The sequence below is a fragment of the Ahaetulla prasina genome, chromosome 2 (genome assembly GCF_028640845.1).
Source record: "Ahaetulla prasina isolate Xishuangbanna chromosome 2, ASM2864084v1, whole genome shotgun sequence".
Classification (NCBI taxonomy): domain Eukaryota; kingdom Metazoa; phylum Chordata; class Lepidosauria; order Squamata; family Colubridae; genus Ahaetulla; species Ahaetulla prasina.
In genome coordinates this window covers 128486522-128501769 of record NC_080540.1, presented here as the reverse complement: position 1 = coordinate 128501769, position 15248 = coordinate 128486522, and the positions used below count along the sequence as shown (strand labels likewise).

Genomic DNA, 15248 nt, shown 5'->3' with positions numbered 1-15248 from the left:
CCACAGTTTTAGAAATTTTTATTTTTGCTATTAGTTAAGACATCACTAATTGCTGTTTCATGTTTCTGTTGGCTCAAACGAATTAATAATTTTTAGTCAAATGTAGTATTTATTTAATCTCTTAATTTTGTTTAATATTATCTTTTTATCACTTTGTAACTGCAGAGTTGCTATAAGATGGGTTCCATATAAATTTAATAAACAAGCAAGCAAGTGAACAAATAAAATAATTTGCATCTGTGTTCCAATGAAACGTATTTACATGATTATTACACTCTTTTGGTAATGCATCTTAAATGGTAGCAAAAATAAACTCTGCCTATTAAAACTTATCTGGCTCATATCTGCTGCAGTGAGCCCAAGCTATGAGGATGGTTTCCAAAATTCAGATGACAAGGAAGTTGGTATTGGTCAGGTCAAATCTTATCACCACTTCCCCACTCTTTGGAATGCACTTTGGATGATTAACAAGGAAATTAATTTGTATCTATATTCCTTGTGGGGAGGAAGGGATTACACATAAACACAAAAGTACATTATAGAGGATGCACGTGGCAAGGAATGTGATACTGCTGGCTGTTTGCTTAGTGTGCTTGTGGATGGAAGTGATGAGTTTCTCAGAAGATAAAAAGCATTAACTAGTAATTTGTTCAGGTCTGATTAATTTCATGCACCAGCACAATTAACTTCAAGCCATCCTGGTCCAGTGACTACAAGAACATCTCAAGCTATGTTATCCCTACCTTTATGTCAGAATGAGATTCATATGGAATATTTTATTTTATCCAAAACATTCCATTTTCATCTGTCCAACATTCATATAATCTGCTGGATCCTCTGGGTAGTCTTTGACAAACTTGGGACCAGCATGCATCTTCTAAGGAAAAATTTCCTCATGGTCTCTTCTCATACATATAGTATTACTCTTGTTCTGTTTCCCCTATGGCTGTGATGGCGAGCCTATGGCACGTGTGCCCGAGATGGCACAAAGCCATCTTTCCGGGCATGTGAGCTGTTGCCCAACTCACCTGAAGCTGCGCATGTGTGCGTGCGCCCCTGCTGGCATTCAAGCCTCTGGTGCGCATGCATAACATTCAGAAGACTCAGCTGGTCTTCAGAGCTCTCTTGTGCATGCACATGCATTTGTGCATGTGTGCGAGTAATTGTGTGCAGTGCATAGATGGTGTTTGCGTATGTGCATTGCATGTGTGAAAACCGTATACATGCACAGATGATGCAACTGCACAGGCAGCGCACTGGGGGAGCTGCGCAAAACCTGCGTGCATGTGCAGATGGTGCGATTGCTTATGCAGCGGACAGGGGAACCCATGCAAAACCATGTGCATATGGTGTGGTTGCACGCACAGCGGAGGAGCTGCACATTAGTGTGGATAGCATGCGCCCACGCAAAGCGTGTACCTGTTTGGCACTTGGTGAGTAAAAGGTTAGCCACCATTGCTCTATGGTAAACAAATGAACACTGACATGAGACAATGCAAGAGTGGCATGCAAATCCTTTGCCCTTATTCTGTTTTGGGGTGACTTCTCAAAGCATTGCCTCTCTTATTCTAGGGTGATTTTTGTAGGATGGTTACCCCTGAGAAGAATAATTAATGATTGTGTGCATTTTCTCCATTTGTAGACTGTGTTTGGTTAGTGGGCAAAAACGTTTAGCAATGATTTGTAGACTTTACTAGCTTCATGAACTTCAACAACTCTTTTTCTGAGGTCTGCAAAGACCTCTTCTGATTGGGGCGTGATTCATGAAAATGCTCTGATGTAAAGCATATTCTGATGGTGGCAACAGCAATGGCTCCAAGCTTAATAGGGTTATTAAATATTAAATGAATATGTGATATAGTTTAAGTTTGTATTAATTTAGTTTGTCGATTTTTCCTTTTGTTTACTTATGGAATTATAATGCTAAAAACAATCAATGTGCTATTACTATTTTTTCATTTTTTATAATATTCTCTGCATTTCTCTTTTAAAAACTTCAATAAAATTAAATATGTATACAGATCCATACACAGATTGTTCTCATTTAGTGACTGTCTTGTTTAATGAACTTTCACAGTTACAACAGTCATGAAAAAGTAACTTTACAATCAATCCTCACATTTATTGCCTTCACAGGACTGCAAAGCAAAGGAAAGCTAAAGTAAACCATAAGGACAGGAGCAAGTTCACTTAATGCCATTCTGTTTAAAGACTGAGTTGCTGGTCCCAACTGTGGTTGTTAAACAAGGACTACTTGTATCTACAAGTATCTACAAGTGTGTATATATATATATATATATATATATATATATATATATGTATGTATGTATGTATGTATGTATGTATGTATGTATGTATGTATGTATGTGTGTGTATATATATGTGTGTGTGTGTGTGTGTGTGTGTGTGTGTTTTCTGAAGTTTTCGTGGGTGTTTGTATGTAGGTCTTTGGTAATTCGGGTTTTCTCCCGCGTAAAATTGGAAGTGTCTTGGCGACGTTTCGACGAAGTCTCATTCGTCATCTTCAGGCTTCAGTTTCGTGCTTCTGGAAGCAATGTGTGATTGCAGCTGTTTCTTCCTTTTTAACTGCTGGTGGGGGTTTGAATTGATTGGGTGGGAGCCTGGCTGTGCTCTGATTGGATGGGGTTTTTTTGTGCTCTGATTGGCTGGGGGTGTGTCCTGTTTGGGTGGGGGCTTGGTTGTGCTCAGATTAGTCTGAGTTGCAGGGGGATTTGAGCTGGTGAGCTGCACTGCTGCTGTTTGGCATATATATATATGTATGTATGTATATGTATGTATGTATATGTATGTATATGTATGTATAGGGGACGCGGTGGCTCAGGGGCTAGGACGTTGAGCTTGTCGATCGAAAGGTCGGCAGCTCGGCGGTTCGAATCCCTAGTGCTGCCGTGTAACGGGGTGAGCTCCCGTTGCTTGTCCCAGTTCCTGCCAACCTAGCAGTTTCGAAAGCACGTAAAAATGCAAGTAGAAAAAATAGGGACCACCTTGGTGGGAAGGTAACAGCGTTCCGTGCACCTTTGGCGTTGAGTCATGCCGGCCACATGACCACGGAGACGTCTTCGGACAGTGCTGGCTCTTCGGCTTTGAAACGGAGATGAACACCGTCCCCTAGAGTCGGCAACGACTAGCACGTATGTGCGAGGGGAGCCTTTACCTTTATATGTATTTATATGTATGTATATGTGTGTGTGTGTGTGTGTGTGTGTGTGTGTGTGTGTGTGTGTGTGTTTTCTGAAGTTTTCAGGGGTGTTTGTATGTAGGTCTTTGGATGTTCGGGTTTTCTCCCGTGTAAAATTGGAAATGTCTTGGCAACGTTTCGATGAAGTCTCATTCGTCATCTTCAGGCTTCAGTTTCGTGCTTCTGGAAGCAATGTGTCATTGCAGCTGTTTCTTCCTTTTTAACTGCTGGTGGGGGTTTGAATTGATTTGGTGGGAGCCTGGCTGTGCTCTGATTGGATGGGGTTTTGTGCTCTGATTGGCTGGGGGTGTGTCCTGTTTGGGTGGGGGCTTGGTTGTGCTCAGATTAGTCTGAGTTGCAGGGGGATTTGAGCTGGTGAGCTGCACTGCTGCTGTTTGGCATATATATATATGTATGTATATGTATGTATGTATATGTATGTATATGTATGTATATGTATGTATAGGGGACGCGGTGGCTCAGGGGCTAGGACGTTGAGCTTGTCGATCAAAAGGTCGGCAGCTCGGCAGTTCGAATCCCTAGTGCTGCCGTGTAACGGGGTGAGCTCCCGTTGCTTGTCCCAGTTCCTGCCAACCTAGCAGTTTCGAAAGCACGTAAAAATGCAAGTAGAAAAAATAGGGACCACCTTGGTGGGAAGGTAACAGCGTTCCGTGCACCTTTGGCGTTGAGTCATGCCGGCCACATGACCACGGAGACGTCTTCGGACAGCGCTGGCTCTTCGGCTTTGAAACGGAGATGAACACCGTCCCCTAGAGTCGGCAACGACTAGCACGTATGTGCGAGGGGAGCCTTTATATGTATTTATATGTATGTATATATGTGTGTGTGTGTGTGTGTGTGTGTGTGTATGTATGTATGAATGTGTGTGTATGTATATATAGTAAGGGGCGTGCATAAGAGCACAAACGTGCCTACCGTTCCTGTCCTATTGTTTTCCTTCGTTATATCCAATTAATATAGTTATTACATACTCATACTCATATATATGCTTATATATTGTATAATTATTTCATGCTTATGCTTATATATACTGTGTGACAAAAATAAATAAAATACAAAGATACAATAACAATGCAAAATATCTAAGTTTCTGGTACAGCACCCACCTTTTGCATAAAGTGAAGAAAGCATAAAACAATAAAAGAATCCGGAGCTGAACTCCCCATATGAGTAATTTTGAAGGTAAATAATTTAAACGGGGGAAAAGGGTAAGGCTTAATTTTGATGATAATGCCTTTCCACCCCCAGTACTTAAGCTGTTTGTATAGATTCACTTAACTCTTGGAACACCATTAACAGAAACTAATAATTTGTGTTTTGAGGGACGAGACTGTTCAACAAGGAAAGGAGCAAGACAGATTACAAGAGGGAGTTTTTGCCAACCTGGGTGCTGTCCATCTTTGAAGCCATTCTATAGAGGAAACATTAAAAAACAAAACCCTAGGATTCTCACTAGTGGGTATTCTCATTCTTTTTTAATGTGGTACAGAAAGAGGAGACATTTAAGAAATAATAATAGTGGAATAAAAAGTAAAATACCAACATAAAAATACAATACTGTAATGATTATACTGTCAGGAAAGAATGAATATACATTGGTAGTAGCTAAAATAAACCTAAATAGATAGATCCACTTAACAGCCATATATCAATACAATTAATTTAATCCTTAAACTGATACATAAGGAAACAGTATGGCAGCATCCAATTAGTCTTCAAGGAAAGATTAACTGGATTCTAGCATACTAAAGAAATGTTGAGGATATAATCTGTGTATAATTTTTGTAACGCAAGTAAAAGCAGAGGTAGATTAATTTTCTTCCCAAATCCAAAAATGGAGGAAGGGAATATTCAAACAGGGATTACATATCGAATTAACTTTATACGAACATTGAGAAAGACTCTAGAATTTATCATTAAGCATTTACCTTCTGAAGCAGAAGGGAATACATTGTAACAGCATACAGGCAGTCCTTGATTTGTATCTTTTCTTTTCAACAACAGTTCAAAAATGATGGTCTCAGAAAAAGCAACCTATGATCTGGGTCATCGAAGTTATAACTGTCACACCACTCCTGTGGTCACATAATTACAATCTACTTGCAATTATGATGGTTGCAGTGTCTTGCCATCAAATCAGCATGATTTGTGACCTTTGCAACTTCTGACAAATGAAGTCAATTGGGGAAGTTTCACTTAATGACTGCGTGATCCACTAATGCACGATTCACTTAAACCAAATTGCAATAAAATGATAATAAAATTGGGTCCGATCACATAACAAAATTTCAGTGCTGATTGTGATTGTAAATGGGAGACAGAACAGAAATTCTAAATAATAATTTGGCCAGATCTGACAGGAATATATGTACCATGTTTCCCTGAAAATAAGACCCTGTCTTATATTTTTTTGAACTTTGAAATAAATGCTTGGCCTTATTGCCATGCGCTCAAAAGCCCGATTGGGCTTATTATCAGGGGTATGTCTTATTTTGGGGGAAACAGGGTATAGTTCTAGACATTATGGTTTAACTCCTCAAAAGGGCCCAGGTGAATGAAAAATAAGCAATGGCCCACTGGATCTTATGAAAAGAAGAATGAAGGAAGAAAACAAGTTCTAGGACTAGCACTGATGATATGGCCTAGTTTGGGTAATGAAACCATCTGCAAGAAAACAACCAAGCTCAGGGAGCACCAAGGACCCTCTCATTCAAAACTTGAGCTACAAATATTCTCCCTTATTGGTGAAACATGTTCAGCTGGATATGTAACTATTAAGAGACTGAAGCTGTTTTGCATAATTTAGAATACAAATAATGGAGCAAATTTTGTTGTTCATGCTGGCTTTTTTGTCATTGCCCTCATGATACTGTAGTGCTTGGGGTGTGGAGGAGGAGACAAATAAGAGGATACCATTTCCTATACAATCCAGTAGCACGTAACAGCCAATAGATCCTAAGTTGGGAAAAAAGCAAGCCAAACAGAATGAGGATTTTAAATGACCCTTAGGTTTAGTAGAATACCAGACTTAAAGATTTAAATGAAGCCTTATGTTTTCTACTCCCTTTTTAAACTCTTATCTGAGAAAAGAAAATTTCCAACGAACAAAATGAACATGAAATTCCTACCAACTTTGGTTCTGGTAAATGCAGAATACTAGTTGTTTAATTTTCATGCTACTTAAAAAAACTCATTCAGGAAGAGGAATGGCATTCAAGTTAACATTTTCATTGCATATAATAAATTACACACATTAATATTCTATTAAAAAAACCTCAGCAGCAGTCACCACCCTGTATAAAATTAATCCATGAAGTTTAACATGCAGGCAAATTGAAGTAAAGAATATATTACCTTGTTATGGATATACAAGAAGACTGGTCAGGTTAAGAGTTCACGTGTATAAATCTTAGACTAATTGTGGGAAGCCCTTTATTTTCATGATCTATCAAGCTACTATATCAAGCTACTATAATACTACTGGACTAGATTCTTAAATTTTAATTGTTTAAATTTTAGATTTGGTTTTAACTTGGGGTTTTATTATTTATGTCTATTTTAAATATTCGGCCTATTTAATAAGTTTTTTAGATTAATGTTTTACTGTGTATATTTATGTTGCTTTTAGATGGCTGTACACCGCCCTGAGTCCCTAGGGAGATAGGGCGGTATAAAAATATAAATAAATAATAATAATAATAATAATAATAATAATATAAGTATCAGATACTTCTTAGGTAATCTCCCAAGAGACTAGATATTATGTGAGAATCAAGAAGTCTGTTATATTAGGATTTTAGGTGGCTAATAGGCCAATAGCTCAGATCATTAAAGACCATATATTGCATCAAAACTTCCAATTCTTTATAATAAATGTAAGAAGATCTAGAATTGTTTTAGTTATCCACACAATGGGAATTCTCTCTCTCCACCATCACCCTTAAATATAAAAATAAAATTATATACCTGTTTTTTTGCTGCACGAATAGCGGATACATAAGAACATTTCGACTTTCAGGCTGCAAAAGCATATAACTGTCTCAAAAAATAAAGCAATAATTTTAATTCCTAAGCTGTAGAAGGAAGTTGCCATCTTGAAATGGAAATTATTAAATACCTTCCTTACAAAAATATGTATATTGGGGAGGATGAGAAAAAAGACCCTCTTATGTGCATAGGGTATATGTATGCCACACATTCCCCAAATAGCAGTATTTAGAATTTTAATTCACAGCCAAATTGATATGGAAACACATTTTCATTTAAACATTTGAGACTAAAACCCTTTAGAATTTTAAAGGAAAGTATTAGCTCCTTGAATTAAGTTTGGAAGAGAGCTAACATTTCCCCCCTCCACAACTGAATGAAGAAAAGCTTAGAAATAATTCCATTGTGGAAGTAGATAATAGCAATAGCCTATACAGCCTAAATGAAGGGGATCAATTCAAAAATGATGAAAAAGATTGCTTTTTCACATGCTTTCTATTAACCTCATTCATGGCTTACCATGCAGATTAATAAACCTAAAAGGGATATAGGATCCAGAAGAATGTGAATAGAATCCTAACAAAACTTGACTTTCTGAAGATAGCTGAAAATGAACTCGAGGCAATATGCAGAGTTTTTATATTGAGAAAAAATGTAAAAGTAATAACTGAAGAAATTTAATTTATTCCAGCTATTGCAGTGTAGTGAAACCCTGATTAACCAGACCTTGTTGCAAGGAACTTTCTGCCCCAACATCATCATTAGTAATGGTATCTTTATGGAAATATTCCGAATTGCTAGAAAACAGTTCTCTTCAATTTAATGGACTTTCATAAATAACCTCTTCCCACAATACAATCAAGTTTTACTGTACCCTTCATATTTCTTGTTTTCAGAGTAAATTACTACTGAAAGATTTCAAGTTTTGAACATGATTACTACCCTGCACAAAGCATTCTAAAGTTTACCTTTATTATTTATTTAGCACATTTAGGTACGACCTATCTCATTCTTAAGAGTGACTCTGGGCAATGTACAATTAAAAACATAAGAGTGTAAATACCATATAAAAATGCAATACATTAATAAAAGGAGCCAGGTAGAAACAAAATTAAAATGGATGTTAGCTTACCTGAATGTCCCTTCTCAGCGCGCTGCAGGATAATTTTAAAAGTTAAGAGATGAGGCGAGGACCTTAAGGTGCAAACTACCCTGAATTGCATTATACTCAAAGTCAGCAGAGCCATGTGTTCAAACCCCTTTGAAAGGCCAGAACATAGGAGGCCCACCTCTATATTGGGAAGAAAATATTCCACAGGACAGGGCAATAGCAGTGAATGCACTCTTCTTGGAGCCCATCGCCCATCAAAAATGATTAACTGATGGAATCTATAACATATCTTCCCTGTCTGATTGATTGGGGTAGGCTGATGTGATGGAAATAAAATGGTTCCTCAGGTAACCTGGTTGCACACCATGTAGGGCAGGGGTATCAAACTCGCATTGTCATGGTGGCTTCACGTGATGTATTGTGACTTTTTCCTCCTTTGCTAAACTGGGCGTGGGTGGGCCGTGAGTTTGACAGCCCTGATATAGGGCTTTAAAGGTCATAAGCAACATCTTGAATTGAACTCTGAAGCAAATGTACCCAATGCAGCTCACACAGTAAAGGCAATACATGCACCATCCTTGAGGCACATAAGATTGCTTATGGGACTGCATTCTGCACTAGCTGAAGCTTCTGGATACTCTTTGAGGGTAGTCCCATGTACTGTAATAATCCATAGTCTGCATTGCAATAGTCCATAGGGAGATGACCAGACCATGAACGGCCAAGAAGATGGCCTCCTGATCCAGGAAGGGGTGTAACTGACACATAATTGGACAAAGGGTACTCCTAGCCATGTCTGCCACCTGCTTCTTGAGGTGTAAGAAGCAGATGCTCCTGTGTGTAATCAGGAGGACCTCCAGATTACACACAGAGTCTGTCTTGGAAGGTACACCCCATCCAAGCTCAAAGCTGATAAACCCCTGGATACAGAGGAGCCCAACTACTCCATCTTACAAGGTTGTTCGTCAGCCAGGCCACCACAGCCTTACAGCCTTAGGTATTGTAAAAAAATATCCACAGCATCACTTAATTCACTCTAGACAGAGATATATAGTTGAATAGTAGCAGCATACTGAAGTCTCATCCTATGGCGATGGATGTTCACACCTAGTGCTTTTGTGTAGATTTTAGAAATGACCAGACCAAGCCTTGTGGTAACCACACAAAAAGGAGTCATGGGCTGGACTTCTCACTCCCGACCAATACCAATTGGAACTGACCTCAGAAGAAAGAGGTGAATCAGAAGCACAGAATTGTGCCACCAACTTCCAATTTCCCAAGTTGGCCCTAAGTATCAAAAGCCATCAACATGTCAAGAAAAGCAAGGATGGATGCCAGACAAGGAATAATGGATGGAAACTGAACAAGGAGAGATTTAACCTGGAAATAAGGAGAAATTTTCTGACAGCGAGAACAATCAGCCAGTGGAACAGCTTGCTTTCGGAAATTGTGGGAGGTTCATCACTTGAGACTTTCAAGAAGAGATTGGGCTGCCATTTGTCAGAAATGGTGTAGGGTCTCCTGCTTGGGTGGGGGGTTGAACTAGATGGCCTACAAGGTCCCTTCCAACTCTGTTAATTTGTAAATCCCCATTCTGCTCCTGATCATCAAGAAGTGTGACTAGTACCATTTTTGTTCCTGAACGAAAAGGGTCCAAATAATCCATTTCATTCATGATCCCCTGGAGTTGTAGAGTGGTCCTCTACCTCTGTCTCAACTGCCTTCCCTATAAAGGGGAGGTGCAAGACTGGATAAAAATTGTCCACAATAGTAGGGTCCAGCAATGGCTTCTTGAAAAGAGAACACACCAGTATCTCTTTAAAAACAGCTGAAAAAATCTCCTCCATCAAGGTTGAATTCACCACTGCTTGGATCCACACAGGTGAAACTTCTTAGACAGCTTTGGTCAACCAGGAGGGACAAGAATCTAACTCACAGGTGTGTTTGCAATCTGAAGGACCCTGTCCCCTTCAGGTCCAACAGGAACAAGCTGTTTCCAGGTAATTAGGTAAGTTCCTCCCCCAGGCATCTCCACAAAACATTCCCATGTTTGGCATGCAAATGGGATCAGAACAGGATGATTTTATCTGCCAGATGCACAGAAAATTTCCTGTGAGGCCCTGAAGGTAGGCATCCGGGGCAGGGGCTTGACCAACATGGGTCAGATGATCTTACACACATAGGGCCACTGGGCAGTATTCTGCAGATGCAATAAGACCAAAGAAGCATTGACATTTTGCTACTCTTACCTCCACGAGGTAGGCCTTAATAGCAGCTCATGTTTGGTCAAATTGGTTTTCCTCTAGACCAGGAATATTCAACCCGTGGCCTGTGGGCCACATGTGGCCTTGGACATCTAGTAATGGGATATAATTAAAAATATATAAAAAGGAACTTTGTTATTTATATAATTAATGATATTATAGATCAGTGATGGCTAACCTTTTTGCCATTGCGTGCCACGATGTGGGGGGGCAGAAAGTTTGCGCGCGCGTGCCCACACCCATAGTTCTATGTGCCCCGCCCTGTGCATGTGCGTGCAAGCCCTCTCCCCCCTCCCGTTCCTGGCACATGATGGCCTGGTAGGCCCGTTTTTCTTTCTCACCTGGCTCCAGATCCTCTCTATGCATGTGGGGAGGGTGAAAACAGCCTTCCCCACCCCCTCGGAGGCCCTCCGGAGGCCCAAAATGGCCCGTTTCCCAACTTCCGGCTGGACAGGAAATGACTTTTTTGCTGTCCCCAGCCTCCAGAGCCTCTCTAGGAGTCCAACCGGAAGTTGGGAAACGGGCCATTTTGGGCCTCCAGAGGGCCTGGGGAAGGCTGTTTTCACCCTCCCTAGATACATAGAGAGGATCTGGAGCCAGGTGAAAAAGAAAAACGAGCCTTCCCTACCCACCACAGGCCCTCTGGAGGTAGGAAACAGCCTGCTTCCCTATTTCTGGTGGGCCCAGAAGGCCCGAATATCAGCTGGCTGGCGGGCGCATGCGCGCCGGAGCTAAGCTGGCTGCTCACTGATATGGCTATGTGTTCGCCATCATAGTTATAGATATTTTAATGTGGCCTAAAAGAATTCCATTTCACTCAATGTGGCCAGGCATGCCAAAAGGCTGGACACACTTGATCTAGTTGTCTCTTGGTCCTTGGATCTTTATTACTGATACAGCGGAATATACTTCAAAAAATGATCCTGAAGAAATGTTTCAGAACTTGTACCAGTATACCAATAGATAAGCTACATTTTTAAGGCTTCAATGCAAGAAAAAAAATGCTGCTTTAAGAAATCAACCCCTGAAACGTTTAAAGAAACAGTATCTTTTTTCAGGTTTACACAGAAGCCTAGGAGAGAAACATTTGCCACTACCTAGGACTGAACTTTCAACCTTTCAAATGGGAGGCAAGAGTCTTCACCATTAGGCCACCATGCTACTCGCAAAGAAAAAAATATCTGCTGCGAATTCCATGTGGTGTCCGGAAGGGTACCGGCCATTAAACGCTCAGCTCCATCCAGTTCTCCCAACTCTACCCTAAATCAAGAGATTACAGGGTCATAAAAAGGGACAGTACCCAGAAGCCTAAAAAGGTATGCCAATTTATTCAAAATGAGAGAAGTGTTGTTCTCACACGGAATCCAAATAAGTCTTTTAAAAGTATGAAAACAAGAGCTACTTCTTCCTTCTCGTTAAGTACAACCACAGTTTAGTACCTGCCTGCATCTTTCAAACAGAATTGCAGAAAACCAAAAAAAAATCTGATTAGCTTTTTGTACTATTTGAAGTAGCAAGAGAGAATATTTATCACAGATCAATCAAATTCTTCAGTATTCTCAAGCAAGTGATGGCTTGGAATATAAATAACACCACAATTATTTCAGAAAATGTTTCCTTTTAAGACACCACCTAATTCCCAGAGGGAAAGGAAGAAGAGAATAAGATGTATTGGATAATAACAATTTATAAAATTACCTTGCCTACACACAAGTACAAATCTAAAAAGACTTCCTGAGATACAGGTTTGCTATGTTAAGGAGAAGAAACCCAGGAAAATATTGGATGCTTATAGTATTCTGAAAGCTTGATTTCAACTTCCTTTTTTTAGAAAAAAATAAATGAATTCATAATCTGAATCTGAGGAAGAGAGTGCCAAGTTTAAAACTTCTCATCTAGGAAAAATAAAGTATTTGTCATATAATAACAGTTTGAATGTATTCCTTTGGATAAGAAAATACAATAAAGATTGTTCATTTGAGAATGTTAAATATATCTCTTTGGCATGTAGATTGCACTAAAATGTGAATGATGCGACTATCTATCCAACCTCCTACTCCAACTCTAAACATTATACTGTGCCTGCATATTATATACGACATGTTTTATAAAGCAAAATTATGGTAGGGATCTAACATGGGCTGGATTTTATAATCTCTGAATTGAATCCATCAGTTTTTGTCAAATCCAATGATTTTCAAGTTCATCGCCTAATAAATTTTAATCAGACTTCACAGAATTAATTTCCTGGATTATTCCTACAAAGGATTAAAGGAAAGCCTCAAAAGTTTATATACAATTAATACATTTATTGTGTATATGTTTATGTATCTCTGGGCCCAACAGCCATTCATATGTTGAATCTTTTAGGCACAAGCTTTGAAAGTTTTTATTTTGCCAGTGACATAATTTTTCTACTCTTCTTAGATTTAATGGATGCAACAATTGAAACACATCAATTTACATATTATAAAGTGAATGCATCACTTTCTTTATAGGAAAGCATGCATAAATTCCAGATCAAAAGATTATGCTTGCAACAATGTGTATAGAACTTACCTCTAACAGCTCATAATTATGTGAGACATAATATCCATTTCACAAATTTTCAGATCCAGACATTTATCTGCTTTCTTAGATTATTTTAGTGCCTATCCCTTCCCTCCTTTTTGTAAGACTCTTAGAACAACTTTGTATTCAAACTTTACACTCCTGAAATCTTGATGTAAATTAGTTTACAAACTTTGGTAATCACTTCACCAGAGGAAATTAAAAATAATTCATTTAGGACTACATCACATTGAGTCTTCTGTTCTCTGTGTGTATGTGTATGTAAGTACACAAACACACACATACCATAACAGGACAATAATTTTCTTTTCTTTTTTTTCAATGTACAGTGGACGATTTGTGTTCCAATCAAGTTTTCAATCTCCAATATTTTTCATTTCAAAGGTATTTTGTTATAGTCATTTTCTTTATTCCAGAAATCACAATCTATTATAATTTAGAAAACAATATTAATACGAAATGATTTCTTTAGATGCCACCACAATTTCAGACAGGATAATACAAACCACCCTTAATATAATTTTAAGGATATCTCACAAAAATATGCCTGAATTCTATACCGCCAAAACCTCCACTACCTTACATATTTAGAACCATATAGTCAGAAACAGAGTTTGGATGCAGTTCTGTGAACTAAAAACAACCTAGTAACACCAAAATATTACTGCAAGACAAGAAAATACCTTAATTAAGTAATTAATTAATGATTATTTCTAATATACTACACTACACAGAATTACAGGTGAGGCCCAAACTATGGTAGATGATGCTGAAAAGAATGTATTTCCTTACAAATTATTAAAAATGACTTTGGAAACCATGAGGTAAGGATGCAAGAACCAGGATGCTGCCCGACTGAGGCTGCCTAGTGCTACAGTGCTATTTCCCAAAAGGCACTATGCAGCTTTTCTCTTCAACTGATATTGTCTGTTAAAGAAAAAAAAATTGAGAGCAATCGTGGCCAAAGATAAGAGGTGGTCAAATGGAAGCCAATGTCATCTTGACACATCATAAAATCCCATCTGCATGACCCAGAGCAATAAAAAACCTCCACCAGCACCTGGAACTTTTATTTCCACGTCGGTGCAAGAACCAGAAGTCCTTCGGCGCCTTAATGAGGTCTATTTTGCATAAAAAGGCACTGCAGACTAGGCAACCCCAGTGGTGCAAGGGAGGCTTTCCACACACTGGCGGCCAAAGAGACCAGCTTCTTCCAGCCCAACTTCTTCTCGGACACCCCCTCCCAAACGCTACCCCCTTTCCCCCTATTTACTCCCCAAAACCTGACCGCTCGCTTCACACCTGTCAACCCCGGGAGACCCTCCCAAGCCTAATGCACCTCTCTCTCTTCCCCACCCTTTTCTCAGCCGCCGCCTTCTCAGCCCCATTGCGGACACCCCACCCACTCAATCCACCGAGCCGCCGCGTGTGCGGACGAAATGCAAAAAGAAGCCTGGAGCGGCAGCGGCGCCGAAGCTGCGTTACCTTGGTCTCTTTGACGTGTTGCTTGATGCCCTCCGGGTACCACTGGACTCGCACGTACCCGCGGCGGAGGGGGCTCCCGCGACTGTCCTCGCCCCCACCCGGGCCCCCGGACTCGGAGCCGCCGGAGCTGCCGGCTCCTCCTCCTCCTCCTCCGCCGCCACCCCCGGGGCCGCCTCCCCCGGGGCCTCGTCCGCCGCTGCCGCCGTCCTCCTCCTCCGAGTCGGAATCCTCGCCATGCATGACACGGACTAGGCCGAAGCGCACCGAACCCCGATAGCGGCCGGACACCAGGTCGTGAGTGAAGAGCAGCCGCTGAAAGCCGGCGGCGGGGGTTGCAGCGGCCGCCGGCTGAGCTCCTGGCGAGGCGGGAGAAGCGAGCGGCTCCGCCATGGCGCGCGGCCGGGCGATGACTGCGGGAGGGAGGGAAAGCGGGAGGGAGGGAGGAGGGAGAGGGCGGTGGAGCTGGAGAAAAGAGCGGCGGCGGCCGCCGGGCCCACACAGCGCAGTCACCAGCCGACGAGAGGCGGGGCTAACACATCTGGCCCCGCCTCCCTGAAATAGCGGGCCCCAGCCGCTTCGCGGGGCGGGGCAACGGTGGTTCGTGCTGCGG

General features: G+C 40.7%; 1 protein-coding gene across 1 annotated transcript in view; it reads right to left on the bottom strand.

The window, feature by feature from the left end:
- UBE2O (ubiquitin conjugating enzyme E2 O) overlaps window positions 1–15153 on the bottom strand; it is an 84082-nt gene extending 68929 nt beyond the window's left edge. The window contains exon 1 of the mRNA XM_058168933.1: window positions 14639–15153. Coding sequence (XP_058024916.1) covers window positions 14639–15028 — 390 coding nt within the window. The 5' untranslated portion in view covers window positions 15029–15153. The remainder of the gene's footprint in view (window positions 1–14638) is intronic.
- Between the last annotated feature and the right edge of the window lie 95 nt (window positions 15154–15248).